General features: G+C 38.1%; 1 protein-coding gene and 1 long non-coding RNA gene across 2 annotated transcripts in view; both read left to right on the forward strand.

The window, feature by feature from the left end:
* The window catches only part of LOC115212853 (maternal embryonic leucine zipper kinase-like), a 76,917-nt gene extending 62,400 nt beyond the window's left edge, over positions 1-14,517 (forward strand). Inside the window, 7 exon segments of the mRNA XM_036503607.1 lie at positions 504-656; positions 659-980; positions 3,970-4,081; positions 5,460-5,619; positions 6,492-6,595; positions 7,205-7,382; positions 12,262-14,517. Coding sequence (XP_036359500.1) covers positions 504-656; positions 659-980; positions 3,970-4,081; positions 5,460-5,619; positions 6,492-6,595; positions 7,205-7,382 — 1,029 coding nt within the window. The 3' untranslated portion in view covers positions 12,262-14,517.
* A 309-nt stretch (positions 14,518-14,826) lies between these two features.
* Positions 14,827-25,259, forward strand: part of LOC118763807 — a 17,582-nt gene continuing 7,149 nt past the window's right edge. Inside the window, exons 1-2 of the long non-coding RNA XR_004999556.1 lie at positions 14,827-17,153; positions 18,114-18,118. This is a non-coding gene — a long non-coding RNA (uncharacterized LOC118763807). The remainder of the gene's footprint in view (positions 17,154-18,113; positions 18,119-25,259) is intronic.

Raw genomic sequence — 25,259 nt, forward strand, 5'->3', positions numbered from 1 at the left:
GTAGTCTTCCTTGTTAGCTTTTATTTCAGTGATTTTGTTTGATCTGTTGGATTGTGTTCCCAGCAAAGATGCTTAATTTACAATGGTTGATCTTAGATGGAATTACTCTTGGAGTACGGTTTTCAACTGTAAAATTCAGGGACTCTATATAACTCAATTTTGCCTTTTATTCCTCTGGAGTGGACATATAAAAGTGTACCAGTAAAATACTAGTGTGCATTAAATTTCTCTGTGACTACTCTATGCATTTTAATTAAATTTGTGCCAGTGTGAAATAACAATCAAAGTGGTTTAGCCTGGGTCATCCCTGATCCAGCAGAACTATAATCAATGGGATTCCAGGCATAACTACACTATTCTGTTTTCAGACACAGTGTATCTAGGACTATGTCATTTAATGTCATTTCTTTTTTAAGAAATTCTTATTTATTATGGCTAAATATTTATTATTTTTTACTCTTAATTATTTTCTTTAATTTTTATTTTGTTATTTTTCCTCTTAGTCTTGGAATGTAAATGGGACAGATGAAAAGTATTCTTTGGAACTTTCAAGAAATCAAAGACATTGTCAGGAAAGAACCCCAAACCACTTTGAACACACTCCTACTTCAATTAAAGTGTTTCACGAAACTCTGCTGCTACAGAATGCTCTCTGAATAGCAAGGAGCCAGTTCCTATGAACAAGGAAAATCTCACTGCACCTCCTATGAAAGACCCTTGGATCACGCCCAAAAAAGATGAACCCGTTTCCATGAAGAGGAATTCAAGTAAAGAGCTCTCTGCTTGTTCGAAGACACCAAGACAGAAAGAAAACAAGGAGAATATCTTTGAAACTCCCAAGAAAGTGGACAATACTTTCGCTGTCCCACTCTCGGCGGCACCAACTCCACGTTCACGTAAATGCAAATCGGTAAAGCCGTCGCGTCGCAGTCGGTCACCCTTGATGGGTCGACAACTACAACAGTTGGTAGAAGGGAAAGGTCTGTGCTTACTTGATATTTGCTGTTTGCTTATTATATTTATGTTTTTCTTTGTGGTTGTTATTGTTTACCCTCGCATCAGTCCTAACTGAGCAGTCTTGTGCGATCAAAGACTTTTCAGCCTTGACCACCCTTTTTATTTTTTTTCATTTTTCAGGATTACATTATCCTCTGTGGACACATCCTACTGTTTCTCTAAAATAATATGGTGTAATTTGAGGAACATTTGGCTGCTACTTCCAACAAATTGGAATAGCCTTGTTGGCTTACTTAGTTGTTTATCCCTAAGCCAGCTCAGGTTGACCACGCCTACAAGCAAAAGTGTTCAAGTTATGACCACTTTTTTTTTGCTTTTTAGGTAGTATAATCCAGAACCACAGTATCCAATGGGTTCAGTTCCATTTGAGCAAGAATTGGCTGCTTTTTCTAGGCTCCTTCAAGTCTCTTTACTTTACAGATTTCTTCTGAGGAAGGCCACATTATCAAGTGTGTTTAAAACTTATTTCTGGTGTTATTAATTGAGTCTAATTTTTGTCTCATCCATTCTAAATGAAAAATTTCTTCGTTTAGATTTTCCAGAAGTAAAAGTAATTTATGAAATAAGTTATATTTCTGTTACCATCAAATTAGACCTACAAGTTTTAGTTTTTTTAGTTCCTCTGTATGTCTGGTTTACACGTGGATTCTTCACAAACTTTATTACAGACAAAATGTGATGATGTTCTGATGAAAACCCATGTTAATTACTGTGTCTATCTGTATAACAATAAGATAAAATACTTTAAATTTTCCAAGCTATATAATAATAATAATAATAATAATAATAAGTTAGTATAAATAAATCTGTATATATATAAGGCAGGATGTGTGTGTGTGTACGTGATTGTAATTTATGCACGTCCACAAATTAGCATGCATGTCGCTCCAATTTTAGAAGGACATTCGTGAACACCCTACCTGGGTTTTGTCAACTTATTTTTGTTTCCGAGGCACCCGCGGAGACAGGTAAAAATCTATTTTCTGCCATAGCTTTTACCTATTTTGAAGGTTGATAACATGAGTTAAGTCCTTTCTAGCCATAGCCAAGCGAAAGTGTGTGTGTGTGAGGGAGAGAGAGAAGTTGTGCGTTGATGTATGTGTGTGTGTGTGTGTGAGGGAGAGAGTGTGTTTCGCAATGTCTAATAAAAATAGTAAAGAAAATGTATGTGTAAGGAAGAGAGATAGTTTGACGGCATCGACCTCGGCGGAATTTGAACTCAGAACGTAATGGCAGACGAAATACGGCTATGCATTTCGCCCGGTGTGCTAACGGTTCTGCCAGCTCGTCAGCCATTAGATATACCTGTTGATATAACAGCATACTGAATACCGTTTAGTTAAGGGTTGATTATTTTGGACATTGAATGTATATTTTTATGTGTGAGTTTATATGACTAGCAAACCTCAAAATATAGTTCACCCTTTTTCATGAGAGATTTGCTGCAGGGTTTTAACACACAAACAATACAATATTCGGTCCTACATATTGACTGGTATGAAGTAGACACCAAACTGTAGAAATAAATTGCTTTAACAATTCATATGCAAATATCCAAATTTGCATAATCTACTTTACCTTTGCTATCATGAAGAAACGTATAGAATTTTTTAAAAAAAGCAAAAAAAGCATAAAAAACCCAGTTTTTTTTTAGCTATTTGAATATCAGCCTTCCTAAGACTGACTTCTTGTATTTCATGAAAGACAATATTTTATATCAGTTATTAATTAATTGAAATATATTACGGTAAAAGTTAGCTGTTTAATAAAACCTTTCATAATTCTTATTTATTCTAAAAATTAAAACATACATCATCATCATTGTTTAACGTCTGTTTTCCATGCTGGCATGGGTTGGACAGTTCGACCGGGGTCTAGGAAGCCAGGAGGCTGCACCAGGCTCCAGTTTGGTCTGGCAGTGTTTCTACAGCTGGATGCCCTTCCTAACACCAACCACTCTGTGAGTGTAGTGGGTGCACAGGTACCAGGGGAGGCTGGCAACGGCCACGATTAGTTGGTGGTTTTTACGTGCCACCGACACGGAAGCCAGTCAAGGCGGCACTGGCATCAGCCACATATGGATGGTGCTTTTTAGGTGCCAGGGTAGGCTGGCAACGACCACGATCGGTTGGTGCTTTTTACATGCCACCGGCATGGAAACCAGTCAAGGCAGCACTGGCATCGACTGTGTATGGATGGTGCTTTTTACGTGCCAGGGTAGGCTGGCAATGGCCATGATCTGTTGGTGGTTTTTACGTGCGCAGAAGCCAGTCAAGGCGGCACTGGCATCAGCCACAGACATGAAAGCCTTAAAGTAGTAAACAGTTGTGAAAATTGTCTGCAGCTCTTCCTTCATGTGTCTGCATTACATTTTAGGGAAAGCCAGACTCTGAGCTGCTACAATTATCCTGAAGAACTCACTTCACAAGAACTTGGCATAGTTTATATCCTAAGCATGAAAACATGCAAAGTTAACATAATTTCTAGGTAACTAAAAAATTTTAAACTTCGTATACTGGTAGAATGTGTTTATAAAACATCTTTTTCTCTTGGTTTTATTGAGAAAATTCTATAGTTTGTAAAATAGTTGTTGTTTTTTTTTCTTCAATTTCTGCAATTTCAACCAATCACTGACGTCCATTGAGGTAAAAAACATTCTGTGCCGTATGAATATGTCCCTTGTTTAAGAAAGAGATTGGGTTTATTTACATTTGTGAAGAAAAAAAAAGATACCTTTCATCCCACCCCTAACCCTAACCCCAAAACCGATTGAAATGCAATAGATCGATACTAGGGTCATAATTGTGGGTGACAATTTCATATGACACTGCTAGAAAAAAACTGCCATTCAAACCGAAAAGATCCCAATGTCATTATCAACAAACACAAGTTAACCATGCTACACCTTCTGTTATGCTTGCTAACGTTTTGCTGTTTCTATTTTCCCAACAGACTCTGCCACGCCTTCAGCTAAATCTGGAACTCAGGTTTTGTCTCCTTCACGCTCTGTTGATTCCCAGCTTAATAATTTGAACTTGATATCACCAGTATCAGAATTTCACAAGTAAGTATTCATCATCACTACTACTGTTATCATTGGTTTAACATCTAATCTTCCATGCTTGCATGGGTCAGATGAGACCATGTTGAGACAGAGTTTCTCATGGCTTGATTCTTTTTCTGATGTTAAATCTCACCTTTTCCCGAGCAAGGTGATAAATCCTCCAGTCTCTCAAAGAATGAACAACTTGAATAAGCTTTTGCAGTGGACTGTGAGTAAATGACACCTTCTGCATACACACACACACACGCACATACACACACACGAAAGCCTGGCATCCGTGCTAGCGGGGTGCAAAGAGCACCATATGAGGGTGATCGTTGACAGAGCGGCTATCCGGCTTGCATGCCAGTGGCACATAAAAGGACACCATTCGAGTGTGATCATTATCAGCATCACCTTACTGGCACTTGTGCCCGTGCTAGTAGGGTGCCAAGAGCACCATCCGAGCATGATCGTTGCCAGAGCAGCCTACTGGCTTCCGTGCTGGTGGCACGTAAAAGGGCATCATTCGAGCGTGACCGTTACCAACGTCGCCTTACTGGCACCTGTGCTTGTGGCATGTGTAAAAGGATTCAAGTAAGGTCATTGCCAGTACCGCCTGACTGGCCCCTGTGCCGGTGGCACGTAAAATGCACCCACTACACTCTTGGAGTGGTTGGCGTTAGGAAGGGCATCCAGCTGTAGAAACTCTGCCAGATCAAGATTGGAGCCTGGTGCGGCCGTCTGGTTCGCCAGCCCTCAGTCAAAATCGCCAACCCATGCTAGCATGGAAAGAGGACGTTAAATGATGATGATGATGATCCACAAGGTAATGATAATCTGGTTAACCCACAGCTACAATAGAAGACACCAGCTGACAGTCCATAAAGTTGAGTCAAACTCCTAACCACCTTCTTCTGAAGCCAGCCTTTTTAACTGCATGACAGTGCCTGTGCCTATATAAAGCTTATTGACTTTATTTATATAAAAATAAAAAATTGTTATCATTTAGCTCTAAATCATTCTTGATTATGATCAAAGATGCTCCAGACATGGCCATGCTGTTTTTCTGAACTAAATTATCCATGTTTTCCTTTATAATTTCAAGTGGGGTTTGCTTGCTATTTCTAGCATGTTCAGCACCCCTTAAGGTGCTACCTCACTCATTAAGATGTTGGTTACTGAAAGATTATTAGAAACTTGCTGACTTCACGCTACAGAGTTAAAAAAAAAATGTTTATCTTATTTCAGTATTTCTATATCAACAATTTGTTTAGTTCTTTATATCTGGTACCATGTGGTGGGTAGAAACATTGCCAAACAACTAGTGTTGTAAGGCTGGTGTATTTGTTGTTGTACTTTTCAGTGGGTTTATTTTTCTTTCCTTTTTGTTTATTAGAGCGACATCCTTGGACACAGATCTACATCATAGTGGGTTTGATCGCAATTCTGAGAGGAAGTCCTTCAGAAAGAATGGTATGTTCGGCAGTTTGGAAAAAGTCTTCAAGATGTTCAGTCCCAGGGGCAAATATATTGGAGCAGGGCCTCGTAAAGTAAAGGTTAGTGTTTGCATACTGTAAATTTAATTGAATTTGGTAAAGTTAGGGGTTGCTTATGCAGGTGCTTCTGCTCTTCTGAGCTTCCAGTTTACAAGTTTACTTCTTTACAAAATTTTCTGGGGCAAAAATAAGGAAGCATTGAAGCCAGAGCGAGAATTTGGTGTAAAAAATACATAGAGTTAATATTTTTATTGGCAACAAAAAGATTTTCTTTTCAAGTAAAGGGCAGATTTTATGATGTATGTATCTGAAGCTTTATGCTGCACGGTAGCAAAACCTGAGCATTGAATACAGAGATTGTGTAAAAGCTGGAAAGAAATGAAGCATGTATGCAAACCTTGGATCGTAGAGTGACCCGCTGTTCTTGAGGAGACCTATTGAGTCAAGTACGGTAACACCAACATCAAAATGAAAATCAAATGGAAATTGTAGTTAAGATACCCGTGCTGGTGACAACGTTAAAAGCACTATCGGAACGTGGCAGTTGCCAGCACCGCCTGACTGGTGTCCGTGTCGGTGACACGTAAAAGCACCAACCGATTGTGGCCGTTTGCCAGCCTCACGTGGGCCCTGTGCCGGTGGCACGTAAAAAGCACCCACTACACTCATGGAGTGGTTGGCGTTAGGAAGGGCATCCAGCTGTAGAAACACTGCCAGATCAGACTGGAGCCTGGTGCAGCCTCCTGGCTTCCCAGACCCCGGTCAAAACGTCCAACCCATGCCAGCATGGAAAACGGACGTTAAACGATGATGATGATGATGATGACATGGTCACAAAAACGTGTTGTCTTTACACAGGGGCAGAAAGCTAACATTTTTCTTTAATTCTTAATTATTATTTCATTTATTCTTGTCTCTTTATCTCTTTTCAGACGACTCACAATGTGTTCAGAACGGAGCAGTACAGCCCTGAATTAGTGTTGTCTAAACTAAAGGAGGCAATACATAAGAAATACATCGGCCTCAGTCAGTCAGAGTAAGTATGTTGTCATCATTGTCTTATATAAACACACACACAGTACTACCATGTTTGATGATATTAAGAGTATCAAAAAATTATAGAGCTCCATATAGGTGTAATGTATTGATATTCATAAAGCCAATATAAGTGGACCACTGGAGGTCGAGGTTTTTGCAGTCTTGCATGCCTTCTCTTCCTTCTTGGATGAGCCTCTCTTTAACACACACACACAGAGGACAGGCTTTTTCCAGTTTCTCTCTACCAAATCTACAAACAAGGCAATGGTTGGGCCTGGGGGACTATGGTAGAAGACACTTGTCCAAGGTGCCATGCTGTGGGACTGAATCTGAACCCTTATAGTTGTGGAATGGACTTCGTGTGTATATGTGTGTGTGTGTGTGTGCTTGTGTGTGTGTGTGTGTGTGTAAAGCGTGCTGGTGCTTTGTGCAATTCTTCTAATGACTGCCTTTTTTCTAATCTCATGGATTGCTCATCACAAGATACTCTGAGTAGTGACAGCGTTAAGCATCATCTTCGGATGAATGAATAAACCCTACAACACATATTAAAATATTTTTTCTTCATTATTTACCTAAACAAATATATATGCATTGCTCTTTCCAGGTATGTACTTCGATGTTATGTATCTGATGACAAAGGCAAAGTGAAACTTGCTTTCAATTTGGAGGTTTGTGCGATGCCAAAATTACCTTTTGTTGGCATCAGGTGCAAAAGAGTAAAAGGTGACACGTGGCAGTATAAGAAGTTCTGTGAAGATATAATTAAATCGTCAGACATATAGGTGAGTTACCTCAACAAATCTTATTCAGCATTATATTGCAGTTTACTGATAAGAGCTGATTAGTGTGTTGGGATTATCCTGGATTTTATTTTATTTGCTGTCTTTAGTATTATAATCATCATCGTTTAACGTCCGCTTTCCATGCTAGCATGGGTTGGACGATTTTGACTGAGGGCTGGCGAACCAGATGGCTGCACCAGGCCCCAATCTTGATCTGGCAGAGTTTCTACAGCTGGATACCCTTCCTAACGCCAACCACTCCGAGAGTGTAGTGGGTGCTTTTTACGTACCCACTACACTCTTGGAGTGGTTGGCGTTAGGAAGGGCATCCAGCTTTAGAAACTCTGCCAGATCAAGTTTGGGACCTGGTGCAGCCATCTGGTAGTAATAGTAGAACTTATTTTCATTACTGTTATTATGATTATTAAATAAGGCAGCAAGCTGGCAGAATTGTTAGCATGATCGTTGACAGAGCGGCTAACCGGCTTCCGTGCCAGTGGCACATAAAAGGGCACTGTTCGAGTGTGATCGTTACCAACGTCGCCTTATTGGCACTTGTGCCTGTGCTATAGTAGGGTGCCAAGAGCACTATCCGAGTGTGATCGTTGCCAGAGCAGCCAACTGGCTTCCGTGCCAGTGGCACGTAAAAGGGCACCATTCAAGCGTGATTGTTACCAACGTCGCCTTACTGGCACCTGTGCTGGTGGCATGTGTAAAAGATTTGAGCGAGGTCGTTGCCAGTGCCGCCTGACTGGCCCCCGTGCCAGTGGCACGTAAAAGCACCCACTACACTCTCGGGGTGGTTGGCATTAGGAAGGGCATCCAGCTGTAGAAACTCTGCCAGATCAAGATTGGAGCCTGGTGCAGCCATCTGGTTCGCTAGCCCTCAGTCAAAATCGTCCAACCCATGCTAGCATGGAAAGTGGACGTTAAACGATGATGATGATGATGTGAAAAATGGTTAGCGACGTTTCTTCCAACTTAATGTTCTGAGTTCCAGTACCACTGAGGAGGTTGACTTTGCCTTTCATCCTTTCGAGCTCATTAAAATAAGTATCATTTGAGTACTGGGGTTGATGTAATCAACTTGCCCTTCTCTGAAAATTGCTGGCCCTGTGCCAAAATTGAAACTATTATTATTAAAGTTTTTACATCTTATTTTAGTTAACAGGGATGTTACTTGAGCTCTGGTGACAGCAAGTCTTCTTAAATATCAAGAATCTTTCTTCGGATTCTTGTGGAAGGCAGATTTGCACTTTTCTCCAAGTCAGCAATGTCAGTCTCAGTTCCGTTATCTTTCAGCTTCTTTGATAGCAGTTTTGGGTGTTGTACTGAGTGCACCTTAACCTTCCACTGCATTTTTGGTCTTATATCTACACTACAATTAATTATTATTAGGGGTTGGTTGTGGACTGGCTGTATTGTTAGGACACTGGCTAAAATGCTTTGCAGTATTTGTCTAGGTCTTTATCTTCTGAGTTAAACTCCTGCTAATTTCAACTCTGCCTTTCATCCTGGTAAAATAAAGTACCAGTCAAATACTGGAATCAGTTTAATTGACCTATCTTTACTTCCCTCTCTATAACATTCTGACCTTATATTTATGTTAGAGATTATTATTTTTTACAAGGCTAAGGCGGCGAGCTGGTAGAACCATTAGCATGCCGGGCATTAGCAGCATTTCGTCTGTCCTTACGTTATGAGTTCAAATTCTGCCAAGGTTGACTTTGCCTTTCATCCTTTCATCAGTGAAATAAGTACCAGTTGAAGGCTGGGGTTGATATAATCAACAAAACCCCTACCCAAAGTTTCAGGTCTTGTACCTTTAGTAGAAAGGATTATTTACAAGGCTGATAGATTTACAGAACTTAAAAAATATTTGACATAATGCTTAGCAGCATTTAGTTGGTATTTGCTCCCTGAGTTCCAATTCTACTAAACTCAGCTTTGCCCTTCATCCTTCCATGCTAGCATGGGTTGGACGATTTTGACAGAGGGCTGGCGAACCAGCCGGCCGCATCAGGCTCCAAACTTGATCTGGCAGAGTTTCTACAGCTGGATGCCCTTCCTAATGCCAACCACTCCGAGAGTGTAGTGGGTGCTTTTTACGTGCCACCAGCATGGGGGGCCAGTCAGTCGGTACTGGCAATGACTTCGCTTGAATCTTTTTACACATGCCACCAGCACAGGTGCCAGTAAGGCGACGTTATTTATTATATACCTGTTTATTTATTTAACTCCTAGTCAACTCTGATACAGCAAATCTTTGATCAAAAGCACCCTGTCTATGACCACCATGTGTTAGATCTAGCTAGGAATACCTTATTCAATGTGCCTCCTACCTCTGCTTTCCAAGGTTGTAAAGTGTGATCTGTAGGAAATTTGGCTGCCATTTCTAGCATATCAAGTGGCCATATAGAAGCTCAACTTTGGTAGTTGTGTAACGATGCTGCTTAGCTCTGCAATCCAGTCTACATGTAATTTCGGTTTGTATTGGAATATTGAAAAAGACTTTGTAAATGTGAGGCGCCAACAGTTTCAGTCTCTTGTTTCTCGACTTTTCTTTCTCTGTCTGTCTGTCTCTGCTTTTTTTACTCTTTTCTCTCCCTCTTTCTGTCTCTCTCTCTCTCTCTCTTTGCATTTTCATTGTTTCTCTTTCCTTCTTTGCATTCTCTCTCTCTCTCTCTCTCTCTCTCTCTCTCTCTCCTTCCTATGCTTGCTTGTATTTTCTTTTGTGCTCTGCCTTTCTCCTCTTCTCACTCATTCTTTCTCTTCACTCTCTCTCTTTCTCTTTTACTCTTTTTGTTTCTCCCGTGTTCTCTCTCTCTCGTGCTTTTTCTCTTATGCTTTGTCTCTCTATTTCTCTCTCTCTCTCATGCATTCACTACTACTTCCTCTCTTTCTCTCTCATTCCCCCACACACACCCTATATAACCACTTATCCACAACTGTTTTCATTTCAACCCCAGCAGCTTTTTTACCTCACTGTTGCTTTCCACACTAAGCTGCAAACATTTCAAATGCTTCAAACTGATGGACAAGGGATTCACCACACCAACCCCTACCTTGTGGTTTCTGTATTCCTTCTCTCTTCTCTAAATCCCCCATCTGTAGGGGAAGCCTACCAGGACCTCACAAAACCTCAGTTACCATCCCCACTTTCTCCTTAGAATAAAACCCCAAGCCAGCCTTGTTCATCGGGTCCTTACTGTTTGTTCATTGCTGATTTGCAGTCTATTCATCTGATTAGGCTTTGATAAGTTTTGAAGTGCTTCTTAATTAGTTATTGATCAGCTGATCTGCACTTAGTCAATATATATACTTTATTATTTATTTACTTTTTTTTTTATGACCAACAAAATATTAAAATAAAAGAAAACAAGTAAAGTCTGTGGGTAGGGGTTCAAGTTGCTAGAAATAGCACCCAAATCTCTCGTGCAACACCGAAATGTCTTTAAAAAAAGTGAAAGATGCATCAGTTGGTGCAGTTGTAGATGTGTTGAGTGGAGGAGGAAGGCAAAGGAATTGTCCTTTACTGGATTGTGTTTGATTGTAGGTCAGCACCATCAGGTCTGACCTTGGGCTAAACAACAACGAGGGACTCTGTGTATGGTTACTCAACCTGCAAGATGTAACAGCCAAATCTCCTTCATATTACAGCTTATTTTAAAAAATAAATAAGGCACTTTAGATGATGTGGTCTTTGATAATACCATGATCATCATCATTATCATCATCATCGTTTAATGTCCACTTTCCATGCTAGCATGGGTTGGACTATTTGACTGAGGTCTGGCAAACCAGATAGCTGCACCAGGCTTCAGTCTTGATCTGGCAGAGTTTCTACAGCTGGATGCCCTTCCTAACACCAACCACTCCATATGCCTGAAAAAAAAAAGATGGAATGTTCATGGCTGGAATGCTTTTGATCATTGATCTACTTCATCAAGGCTAAGTCCTAGCTAAACAACTACGATGAATTTAGAAAAGGAGCCTCTATGTCGTTATCTGGCCTGCTAGAAATAGAAGCACCTTGCTTGTATGACATTCAACTTAAAAAATGGTCGGATGCATTGGCTAAAGTAATTTTTAATACACATTGCTTGCTTGAAACAAAAGTATGGTTGGTCCTGGCTGGAGTGGCATAGCTGACCTGGGGGTTAAGCAGCAACTACTAAAGATAGAATGCTTGGAAAATGCCTTAGGTTTCTAATTTATAATGTTGATTGTTTTTTTTTTGCCTGTAATCCATTTTTTGTTTACAAAATAATGAGCTTTTACAATATTTTGCAAAGTATCTCTTTCTTCCTGTCTCTCTCTATCTCTCTCTCCCTGTCTCTCATCTCTCTTACTTTCCATCTTTTTCTTATCTCATCCCTCTCTCTCCCTTTCTCTCATCTCTTTTTATTCTCATCTCACCTCTCTTCCATCTTATGTCTTTTCTTTTCCACCTCTCCTCACTTCCTCTTTCTCTCTCTGCACCTCCTTCTTTAACCTTGCCTTTCTTTTCTCCTCCATCTCTCTCCACCCTCTTCTCATTCTTTCTCTCACTCTTCCCTCATCTCTCTCCTTCAACCTTCACTCCTCCTTTCACTTGTTCTCCTTGTTCTGCCATGTCCTGTATGCATTCTGATTTTATTCCAATGTATCTCTTCAAATGGGAGGAGTGTTTTATTGCTGTGGCAACACAGGAAGCAAGCAACTACAAGACAAATGCTGTCTCGTTTGAGGGAGATTTCAGTGCTATATTCTTGCAGGTCGAGTGTTCTCACATGGTGAAATTTTTAATCTCATGTAAAGAAAAAAGAATGTCTAACCCTTCAGTCCAAAATTCATTTTAATATAATTGCTAATCACTGACTTTTGTTTTCTTTTGCAGTGTTGGAAGGAACTATTTTGAAACTGGTACCTGTTTCCTCTTGAGTTCTCTATTGGTCCCCAGGGCACCAATTTCATCTGCGTCATTGATTCCTTGCAGTTTGTGTGTGACCCTAACACTCAGTATCTATAACAGTAGTGCTAATGTTTACTGCTGTCTCTTTTTTTATTAGTCTTCAATAGTCCTTTGTATTGGAGCTATTTACTGCTGCTTTCTCGGTTGTTAAACTTCAGCATATATTACTCACTGGTAATTCTTATTACTGCATGTGTTTATCAGCTTCACAGACACTTTATTGTGAAGACGACATTCATTGTCTGTCTCGGACACTCATTCTTTTAATACCTCCACCATTGAACCTTTTCACTGGAGCTGTTTCCATTTTAACCGATTCTCAATTCCTGATTGTTATACTGGCGCTACTTGATATTGCTGCCACTAATGTTATTCAACCAAGACATAGAGAAATATTGCTGCTCTCTGTGATTAGCCTCCTGGTATTTTTAGCATTTGGAGCCAATCTTAAAATTTGTCCCTACTGTCATTCTCAGGGTGAATGTGTTCCATAATATTCCATTCTAGATTCCATCCGATCGGTTTTTCCTTTCCAGTTTGTTTCTCCATTTCAACACCCATTCAATTTAATCATATGAGTGTTGTATGGAATATATGTTGTAAACTGCCAGTAGCCCCAAAGATCTTGTGGGTTCCAGCATTTTATATTTTGTTGTGTATTTGAGTAGCAGCACACCTAATTTTACATTGCCGCAGTTCACCTAACCTGTGACTAAACTGGCAACTTTACCAAGGTGGATATTTTCATTTTTCATCTACCTAACCCTGGAAACTGGAAATTAAGCACAGTGATCGCTTAAAAACATGTTCAGGAGTCTTTGAAGAAATTTACACATTATCAAAGAAGATATAATTGATAAGCTTCTTATAACTGAAAATAGGTATTAAATTATTTGTTTTAAAAATATTTTAAAGAAATTATCCCAGTTGCAGTTGACTTTGGTACAAAGAGGGTATATAATGTTGTACTAAATAACAGAAATGTGTAAAGTCATGTATGACCTGTGTTCGAATCCCATCCAAGTCAACTTCAACTTTTATTTCATTTGGCTAACTTGTTTTTATGTTTTTCATCTATTTTATTTATTTTATTTGGTATTTTTACAAGTTGAAGTTGCACCAGAACTGAGACAGATAACAGCAGTGAAGTGTATGTATGTGATATTCTATAGGGCTCACACATACATGTACGTATGTACACTTACTGTCATGGCCAATTGCATGTTCATTCCTCAGACTTCAACGAAAAACAAAAGCCAAAATATCTAAAGCAAAACGGAAAGCAACATTTGACATGCCTTGCTTTAAGTTTAGGCTATTATTTTGCTTTTGATGATCATCATAATAAAAATAACAGGTGTAGGGACAGTATTTGACACCTTGAGTATTATTTTCGCACTGGCAGACTGTTATGTCTTTCTTGATGAATATGATGATGATGATAATGATAATAATAGTAATGGTAGTAGTAGTAGTAGTAGTAGTAGTAGTAATGGCGGTGTCAGTAATAACAGTGATAGTGGTGGTATATGGTGGCAAACTGGTTTTATATATACTTCCATATGAGCAGGCTTTCATATTTGCTTGTGTGTAAATAGTTTGTTTTTTAATCGGCATTTTTCATTAAGACAGCCGTTTGTATCTAAAGTTGTTGGTAGCATGTGTTTAGTAACGAATGCATGTGTGTGACTTGTATGACATTATAACTGGTTGAATATGAAAGATATGTGTGTGTGTGTATAAATGCACAAACATATATGTAGCTCTGTGTATGTGTTTGCACACGCATTTAATCAAAAAAAAAATTGTTGTACAAGTTTCTACTTATATAAACTTGTATTTTTATCTACCTGGCTGTCTATTTATCCACATGTCTTTTTGTTTGTCCACCTGTTTATACCTGTCATCCCTCTCTGCACACACACACATATATATATATATTTTACTGTCATTATCATCACTCATGACTTCTCTATTAATAGATTCATTCGTGTTGTAGTTGTGAGTTAAACTAGTTCTTATCAGTTATCCAGTGTAAAGAAGAGTGCATATATATATAAATATATAAAGGAATGCACACACTGAAAATAGAGTTGGTCATCAGGTCCAAGCAATAAACTCTACAATAGTTATTGAATACTCTTTCTCCCATTAGAACAACCAAGCATATATATATATATATATATATCTATATATCTATATATATAATCAAAATAAGCAACAAGGATATCCAAGGTAGAGTAGTACAATTGTTTCATGCTACTTCATTTTATTAAACATTGTTTAATAAAATGAAGTAGCATGAAACAATTGTACTACTCTACCTTGGATATCCTTGTTGCTTATTTTGATTATAATCACCCCATTTGATTTATATGGATAATACCTTACAAAATTCTGGTGCCTTTGACTTAAGTGCCATATTCATCTGAATCTAAATTTTGCTGAACTTATATATATACATATATATATATATATATATATATATATATATATATATATTTTGTGCTTTATAGTTATGGTAGAATCTGTTTATTCATTTAAAACTGATAAATGTTTCTCCATGTACTATTCTGGATTTAACCGCCATAAAGATAGGAAACAAAGCGAATCATCAGCTTCAGTTGAATAAATAACTGTGAGTATGTGTGTATACACACACACACACCACACACACACACACACACACACACACACACACACGGGTTTGGTGATACATACAGGAAAATAGAACTCAAAATATGAGCAGGTATATATTTTCTATTTAATTAGCAGAGTGATTCAAGGGTCACTTTTGTGTATTGGCATGTATGTGTACACACGTGTGTGTGTGCATATATATATATATATATATATATATATACATATATATATGTTATTTTATTCATAAATTATAAACCTCTTTTCAAACAATGTCTCTGAGTGTTCTTTACTGGTCTGTTGGTTTTGAATATTATAATATTTATTACATTTTAGAATTTAAGGACAGATTATCTTTCAACAAGATAGATTACTGTATTTAATAGTGTTTTGCTTCCGTTTTGAGTTCAAATCCTGCTATGTCCAACTTTGCTTTTAATTCTTACATTAAATTAATTACCGGTCGTTTTCTGGATTCGGTATAATCAGTTATGTGTTCCCATAAAAAAGTTGTGGGTTAGTGGACATGATCATGTGGTCAAGTAGTTTGCTTCGTAACCAGGTGTTTTGGGATTAATTACTCTGAGTGTCACTTTCGTCAAATTTCTTCTGTAGCTTAGAGTTGACCAGTTGTTTGTAAGTGGTATTTGGTTAACAGAAAGTACGTGTGTCTGTGTTTGTTTTTTTGTATCCTATGAGCCTCCAGTTCAACAAACAGAGATCAATAAAATAAACAAGTGAATGAAATGAGTAAATATCGGGATTGGTATAATCGACTGAAACTCATGCAGGTGTTTGGTATCCCAGCATTGTTGTAATCCAATGATCAAAATCAGTAAAAGACTTGTATCTATTTAAGAATTTATTATATTTTTTTAAGGTAAAAATATCATAAATTTATTGCATAATTTTATTCAAGTGTATACATATATAATTACAATGAGTGTTTTTATATACATAAAAACAACGAACATAGACTAAATAAAGGACTCAATACATGTACAGAGTCAATCATTTATTATAATTTTATTGACAGTGACTACAAAATTGTCCTAAGTATATGACTGTCAATAAATTTGTAATTAAGGTGTCTTTGTTTTGTGCCTTTGCAATTTCAAAATTGGGTATGTGAGTAAGAGAAAGGGACATTAGTGTAACCCCAAATTTAGTTCAACACTGTTGGTGGTTGTTGTATAGCCCTGAGTTAGCCCTAATTGACCAGCAGACTTATTATCACATACCATCAAAGACATTCTAGCTGGGAACGTCTTTCCTCTTCAGATGACATCCAATATGCTCTTCCTTCCATTTTTTTGTTTTCAAGACAGTATGGTGTTATTTTAGAAGAGATTTGGCTGTTAGTTCTAACAGGTCAAAGACCACATGCAGGTTGTTTCGTTTTTAAATTTAGCCCCTTTTATAGGTTTTGAGCAGAACTGGTCTTTGATCCTATATTATATTAGAAGGATTGATCACTTATTAGTCAGTGCTTCATTGTTTGACGAGAGACATTTTTACTAACGAAGGGCAGTTGTAGAATTTCAGGTCTGTCTTACTTGAGAGCAGATTTTCACCTTCACTATCACAATCTTTTTTTTCTTCCTATTTTTGCAGATATAATTTAGGATTACATTATTTAGTGTATTTTTTTAATTTTTAAAAATAAGTATAATTTGAGAGTTACTTTAGCTGCTATTTCGTGTAGGTTGAGTGGCCATGTAGAGGTTCTTATGGTGATTTAAAGGGATGATAGATGGTAGCATATGTATAGATAGTTCAGAGGAAGATATCTTATGTTTGGGCATCTGGCTTTTAGTGGCAAAAGTGAGAAAAAGACTGTTTCTTTTTCTGGAGAAGGTTAAGCACCCAAAAGGTTAATTTCTCTTCTGCCTCGTGGCATAAAACTTGTTCCACTGTTTGAATTATTTGTATACCTATCCTTGTTTATCGCAGAGGTTTGGTCCTCCACCCCAACAAAAGCCCCCTGATAAATGAATCCTCTCCCCTCACTTTGCAAATGGAACTAATGGTAGCTTTATTGGCACCAAACTTGTGACCCACAGCAGTGAAGCTATCATTGTCCTCTATTTTCTTGATTATCTCTACCGTTTCCTCTTGGGAATATACTCACCTGTGATGTTTATTAGGGTCAGGTACCTTCGTATTTTTCTGTTCACGTAAATCCATATAAAAAGAATATGTAGTCTTGCAGTACAAGCATGTAATCACAGGTAACAGTCATTGCATTCCTGTAGCTGAACATTGTGGGTGGTCACTAGGTTGTTTTTGCAATCAAGAAGAACCTTGGACTGATTACTGACCTGTATTATTAGAAATCATGAAGGTGCATGGCTCAGTGGTTAGAGCGTCGAGCTTACAATTGTGATGTGAGTTCGAATCCCGGACTGGGCTGTGTGTTGTGTTCTTGAGCAAGACACTTTATTTCCCGTTGCTCCAGTTATTTCACTCAGCTGTAGAAATGAGTTGCGACGTCACTGGTGCCAAGCTGTATCGGCCCCTTTGCCTTTCCCTTGGATAACGCTGGTGGCATGGAGAGGGGAGGCCGGTATGCATGGGCGACTGCTGGTCTTCCATAAACAACCTTGCCCGGACTTGCGCCTCGGAGGGTAACTTTCTAGGTGCAATCCCATGGTCAGTCATGACCGAAGGGGGTCTCAATTATTACAAATCAACCCACGAAAGGTATAACATTGTCCACAATTAAGCATACCATGTTATCTGGGATCAGTAATAGATAACGCTACACATACAGAATGGTCCGAAAGTCTTGTTACTCCCTACCAAAAAGTAATGAGAACAATAGAAGAACAAATAATGCCGTAATCCAAAGCATGAACTGGATTCAGTTTATTCACTTTCATTGATGCTGTCACACATCGAGAAGGTCAGTATGAACCCCATTTTTGTGGCACAAAATGACGTGGCGCCATGTCCTGTATGAAATTTTGCAAAACTGTGCTTCAGTGATTGTTGCAAAGGCTCTCAGAATGGCATCCTTCAACTGATGGATATTCCGGTATCATTCATGTGAAACTCTCTCTTTGATAACACCCCACAGTCTTATCGCAAGACGTGAGGTCTAGACTTCTGGTAGGCCAATCAACAGGTGCCAGAAGTGGTTGTGATTCTTACCCCTATCCATCTATCCCGAAAATCTTCATTTAGGTATTCCCGGACAGTGATAGCAGAGCGAAGTGTGGTACATATTATATTACTAAAACAGATAATACAGACGATAATGACAATATGTAGGAGGTAACAAGCCTTTCGGACCAGCCTGTATTTTGTTTTTCTTCTTGTCAATACCTGGTTTTATTGGATCCTATTTTACTAGGTTCAAAAATAGCCAAATGTTGATCAAATGCAGGATTGTTTGGATTTATTTTGATGATAGGTTTTTGTTTTCAATTATTAAAAATTCTAGTCATTTCTCACCAAATCAAATTGAAATGAAGACTTCAAATTGTTTTAACTAAGAAATGAAACTGAAACTGTGGACTGTTCAAGAACTACCTGTAATTACCCTCAACAATTTTGATTTACAATATAGGTACATTATAATATAGGTATATATATTTTTTTACTACCCACAAGGGGCTAAAAACAGACAGGACAGACAAAGGGGTTAAGTCGATTACATCGATCCCAGTGCATAACTGGTACTTAATTTATCAAGGTGGTGAGCTGGCAGAATCGTTAGCACGCCAGGCAAAATGCTTAGTGGTATTTCGTCTGCCGCTACATTCTGAGTTCAAATTTCGCTGAGGTCGACTTTGCCTTTCATCCTTTCAGGGTCGATTAAATAAGTACCAGTTACGCACTGGGGTCGATATAATCGACTTAATCCGTTTGTCTACCCTTGTTTGTCCTCTCTGTGTTTAGCTTCTTGTGGGTAGTAAAGAAATAGGTACTTAATTTATCGACCCCAAAAAGATGAGAGGCAAAGTCGACCTCAAAGGAATTTGAACTTGGAATGTAACAACAGATGAAAAACGGCTTCGCATTTCGCCTGGCGTGTTAACGTTTCTGCCAGCTTGCCGCCTTTAATATATGTATATATTTTAACAAAAGTGGAGTGTAGCTGATACAAGAGGTCTATTGTATTTCAGTGGTATTTATTTTATTGACTCTCAGATGTCCTTAATGAGATTTGATCCCTGCTGTAAGAACAATAAAAGTAGCAAAAGTCCTTCATGTTATCTCAGGCTGAAGACTGAGATAACATGAAGGACTTTAACAGAACGAGTATAATAAACTCACTTCAAATCAAGGATCAAGTTTTTCTGTGAGTAGTACATGTTCATTTAACCTGCTAGAAATAGCAATTAAATCTTTAACCCTTTCGTTACTGTATTTATTTTGAGATGCTCTGTGTTTCTTTCAATTATTTTAAATATGACAAAGAATTTAGTAAAATAACTTAGTTATCTTTCAGCTGGTGTTAGGAACATAAATTGTGACTAAGGTTTGGTGGAAGATTTTAATTCAAAATTTATGAAAACAAGACATTTTACCACAGAGCCAGAGCCGGTTTTGGCCGGGTTAGTAACAAAAGGGTTAAATCATTTTGTTGTCTTGAAAAATTGTGATAGAGACACATTCAATAATTTACCTTTGATGTTGTAATGTAATTGATTAATATAGTATAGTTGAATTGAAATCCTCACCCAAGGTGGTGAGCTGGCAGAATCGTTAGCACGCCGGGTAATATGCTTAGCAGTTGTATTTCGCCTGTGGCTATGTTCTGAGTTCAAATTCCGCCAAGGTCAACTTTGTCTTTCATCCTTTCGGAGTCAATAAAATTAGTACCAGTTATGCACTGAGGTCAATGCAATCGACTTAATCCCTTTCCCCAAATTTGAAGTGTTGTACTTCCAGTAGAAGGGATTATTATTATTATTAAAAGTGGTGCTCCAGCATGGCCACAGTCAAATGACTGAAACAAGTAGAAGTGTAACTGGGAAATTGATGACAAGTGAATTAATATCAAAGTGTTGCATCAATTGTTTATGAGTAACACTATATATTACTATCAGCATAGCATACAAACACACTATCAGTCACTCTTACATGTTACCCTTTCTCTAAAAAGCAGAACCCCCTTAAAAAAGATACCGTAAAAAAAATTGTTGATGACTTTTCTGTGCAAATTGCCATTGATGTATCATTTAACTAACCATACAAATATTCACTTTTACTTGATTAATACATGTATGGCTCTACTGGACTATGCTAACCTGTTGTGTGTTGACACTGATTGGTAGTCAAGTTGAACTCCAATTCTAGACTGGGGCTTTATATATTTCATCAGCCTTGAAAAGAAAAAAAAAAAAGCAAGTTTGGCAGGATTTGAACTCAGAACATCAAGAGCAGAATAAATACTATATGGCTTTCATTTTGCTCTGTGCATTTAAAGATTGTTACTTTTTATCTCTTGTCTACAATAGGTTTCATTATTATTTTTTAATTAGAGAAGGTACGGCAACTGCCATAACTATTTTTCCTTGGGATTCTGGAATGAGGAAAGGCAGAGAGAAGCTACCGTGTGTGTGTGTGTGTGTGTGTGTGTGTGTGTGTGTGAGTGTGTGTTATCCTGTTGCTGAAAGTAGTGTAACAAGATATCGCATCACCTTCATACTGGGTGCAATTAATGTCACTTCAGGTGTCACATTTCAGTATTAATCAGAGTAGCAAATTAATTCTACCACACCAGAACAAGTGATCTGACTCACTTTCCCATTATGAAGCTGCTATGTCAAAAAAAAAAAAAGTTACAGTACAAACTTGAAATCAATAAAAGTAACTGATTTTTTTTTGCCTTTCCTCACTATTTCTGCTGGTTGGTCATTGAATTCCTAAATGGTTCTGATAAAGTTGGTTCTGTGGAACATTTGTATTCAAAATTTAGGATAGACAGAGTGACACGAAAACATTTTAAATATGTATATGAAGGTTGGCTAAAAAGTTCATAGGCTGACCCCAATGCAATGGTTGATCTTGACCAAATGTGTTTTATTTTTCAACACAGTCCCCCCTGTGGTCCATATGCTTCTTCCATCAGTGTTGCAGCACTTGAATTCCCATGGTATGGAAGCTCTCATCCTGACCCTCAAAAAAGTCAGCAGTGGATATGACCTTATCACTGGTCTGATACTGCTTCCCAGCCAAGCGCTCTTCATGTTGAGGAACAGAAAACAGTCAGATGGTGCCAAATCTGAAGAATATGGAGGAGGGTGATCAACCAGTTCAAAGCCACAGTTGCACACAGCAGCCATTGCAACCACGGACTTGTGTGCAGGAGCATTGTCCTGGTGAAGCAGGACCCCACTAGCTATCTGATTAACATTTAAATGTATGTCATCCATCACTATCTGGTGAACATGTCAATGCTTTCTTGGGCGGTGGCTGTGGCAGGACGTCTGGACCTTGGGTCCTCTTCAAGACTCTCCCTACCACTCTTGAATTCAGTTGCCCACTTTTGCACGGCTGATAAAGCTGGAGCATCATCCCCTAATGTAACACCCATGTCAGCATGAATGTTCTTGGGGTCTAACCCCTTTTTCTGTAGATATTTGATAACACCATGGTGCCAAATTTTATCCATTTTCGCAAAATGTCTCTTCCACTTTTCTAAGTCCTTAATTCTGTATCCAATGTGGGTTTATCTAGAAAGAAATTATGCTGTTTGCATCAGTAAAGATTGAATTTAATACATGCCAAGTTTAATTACTGTATGATAACTCCTTAGTCAGCCTATGAACTTATCAGCCCACCCTTGTATATATAAATAAAGCACCCGTGATGAATTGTATGTATATAATGGTTCTGTGTACAAAGGCGGCGACCTGGCAGAAACGTTAGCACTTGGCAAAATGCTTAGCGGTATTTCGTCTGTCGTTACGTTCTGAGTTCAAATTCCGCCGAGGTCGACTTTGTCTTTCATCCTTTCGGGGTCGATAAATTAAGCACCAGTTACACACTGGGGTCGATAAATTAAGCACCAGTTACACACTGGGGTCGATGTAATCGACTTAATCTCTTTGTCTGTCCTTGTTTGTCCCCTCTATGTTTAGCCCCTTGTGGGCATTAAAGAAATATATAATGGTTCTGTGCACATAACATTAAGAATGTATGTTTGCAACATGTATCTGTGCATGTGTGTGTGTATAAAGCAGAAATTAAATCAACATTGCATGAGAATTTGTGAGACCAAATTATATTTATATATCTAAAGAACGTTACTATGGAATTTGGCATGACTTTAAGTATATAATTATACTTTTGTAAATAACATTTTCCTCATGTGATAAATATTTACACAATTTCAAAGACATTCACATGCAGACATATTTCCAAACATCAAGTCTGTGATCCTTTTGCTATTAGAGAATTTCTTTGAATCTTTCTGAAAGTGATGGTGATTCTGATGAGCTTGTGCATTCTGATAATGGTTTACCTGTTGCTTATTGTCTTTATTCCTTTTTTTTTTTGTCCTGCCAAACACTTTCAGTATTCTGTTCTCGACAATAACAAATTTGTCTTTCTGTAATAGTTTATATGTTTCTTTGACAATATTGACAATAATATATTACATTTATATATTTGTTTTGCAAGATTTTTTATGTTAAATCGTGTGTTGAAACAGATATTGTTGTATTTAGGAATGGTCATTTTGCCAGTTTAGCCAATAAAAACACACGCACTATATATTTGGTGTTACTTTGCTTCAGCGTTATTTACTTCTTACATTAATCTTAATCTTATTTCAGCCAGAAAGCAAAGGACCACTGATGAGGTCACAGAAGTGTGACAAAAGAACTCTGGCCGAAATAAGATTAAGATTAATGTAAAAAGTAAATAACGCTGAAGCAAAGTAACACCACATATATAGTGTGTGTGTTTTTATTGGCTAAACTGGCAAAATGACCATTCCTAAATACAACAACAATAATATAATTATGACAGTAATGATGATCTTGATACATAATAAGGTAGCATCCAATTACACTGTGCAATGTAAATAACGACCTCCTCAACTGACTAGTTATACTTAGTGATTGAGAAGGTCCCATTCAAAAATGCAATACATTTTAATAATTGTTTTTTTTTTTTCTGTTTAATTCTCATCTCAAATATCCATTTATATTTTCTTATGTATATCTTATGATTTTATAGAATAAATGTCTTGTTTATATCTCCGTGTTAGTATGTCTTTCTTTTATTACTTTTTTATTATTATACTTTTATTAACACCATCCGAGCGTGGCCGTTCGCCAGCCTCGTCTGGCACCTGTGTCGGTGGCACATAAAATCACCCACTACACTCTCGGAGTGGTTGGCGTTAGGAAGGGCATCCAGCTGTAGAAACACTGCCAGATCTGACTGGCCTGGTGCAGCCTTCGGGCTCCCCAGACCCCAGTTGAACCGTCCAACCCATGCTAGCATGGAAAACGGACGCTAAATGATGATGATTGAAGACTGGATATTTGGCACTACTTCTGCATTTATTGCAAACTAGCACTATGGCCCGGCAACGCATATACAGCTGCGTGCGTGCACACATACACGCGAGTACTGTCCAAATCTCCGACCAATCACATACAGCTAGCTGGCATTCAATTGGCATATCAAGTTTCGGGCATTTTGATTGGGTTTTGAATAGAAAATTCACAAAAAAGTCACTTCTATTGATTTTTTTAATGGCTTTGCAGGGTGACTGGGAAAATGCAAAGATGTGCACGACCACCCTTGGACAGTTTTGAATGACCATAGAAAGTGTGAGCTCTCTAACTGAAAAATTGTGGATGTGTATAAAGGACACACACACAGAGATTTTGCCGTTTATATATAGAGAGATAAACTCTGGTAATTCTGATCAAACTGTTGTACTAGCAGGTAGGTGTTTTGGGGCCCCACCAAAAAAAGAAAAACACACACAACAATATCATACTTCTTCAACAATATCACACTTACATTACACTTACATAACACCTCAAAATTGAGTATTTAGGTGCTGAATGACAGGCACGTAAACACACGAACACCGGTTGTCAAATGGTGGTAGGAGAACAAACATAGACACAAAAGCACACACAGATATACATATATGTACGACGAGTTTCTTTTAGTTTCTCACAAGGCTATGGTCGGTCCGAGGCTATAGAAGAAAACACTTGACCAAGCTGCTATGCAGTGGGACTGAACCTGAAACCATGTGGTTTGGAAAGAAACTTGATACCACTCAGCTATGTCTGTGCCCATATATATATATATATATATGTGTGTGTGTGTGTGTGTTTTGCAGGTCTAAGAATGTAGCTATGACATAATATTTATTCTTTCATTACGATCGTTTCAACAATAGATGGCTCAGATACATCATGAAGATAAAATGATTGTGTAATATAATAATATATTTCAAAGTTCAAAATAAACAATTGAATGATAATCCTTGGAACTTCAGTTTCTATGAAGGGCTTTCTTTAAGAGAAACAGTCTACTTTGAAGGAGTGCTAAATGAGGATACAGCTCGGACTTCTAGGCTGTCTCCTATGATTGTATGTACGAATGCATGCATGTTTGCATGTATGCATGTATGTGTGTATGTATGTATGTACGTATGCATGCAAGTATGTATGTATGTACGTATGTATGTATGTACGTATGTATGAATGTACGTACGTACGTATGTATGAATGTACGTACGTACGTATGTATGAATGTACGTACGTACGTATGTATGTATGTATGTATGTATGTGTGTGTATGTATGTATGAATGTACGTACGTACGTATGTATGCATGTATGTATGTATGTATGTATGTACGTGTGTATGTGTGTGTATGTATGTATGTACGTATGTATGTGTGTGTGTATGTATGCATGTATGTATGTATGTACGTATGTATGTACGTACGTATGTATGTATGCATATTTGTATGGATGCATGATTAATCTGTGAGTACATGCACAGTGTGTGTGCATATGTATAAAGATGGTGCTCATATGGAATACAGATACACGGGTACTGCATGTACGAGAGGGTACCCAACAGTAACCAGAAACGTTCTCTGTGGGACAAACCCGTTGTAGTTCAGGCTTTCGCCGCAAGAAGCCACTTGATGCGTTCCCCAGGCATCAGTCTGCCGACCGGATGATGTCGTCCTGCCATTGGTGCGTCTTTGTTTTGCAGTGCTTCTCCTTTGTTCGTTTTTTTTTTTTGCGATGGCTGAAACGAAGGAACAGCGAGCCTCCGTGAAAT

The sequence above is a fragment of the Octopus sinensis genome, linkage group LG6 (genome assembly GCF_006345805.1).
Source record: "Octopus sinensis linkage group LG6, ASM634580v1, whole genome shotgun sequence".
Lineage (NCBI taxonomy): Eukaryota > Metazoa > Mollusca > Cephalopoda > Octopoda > Octopodidae > Octopus > Octopus sinensis.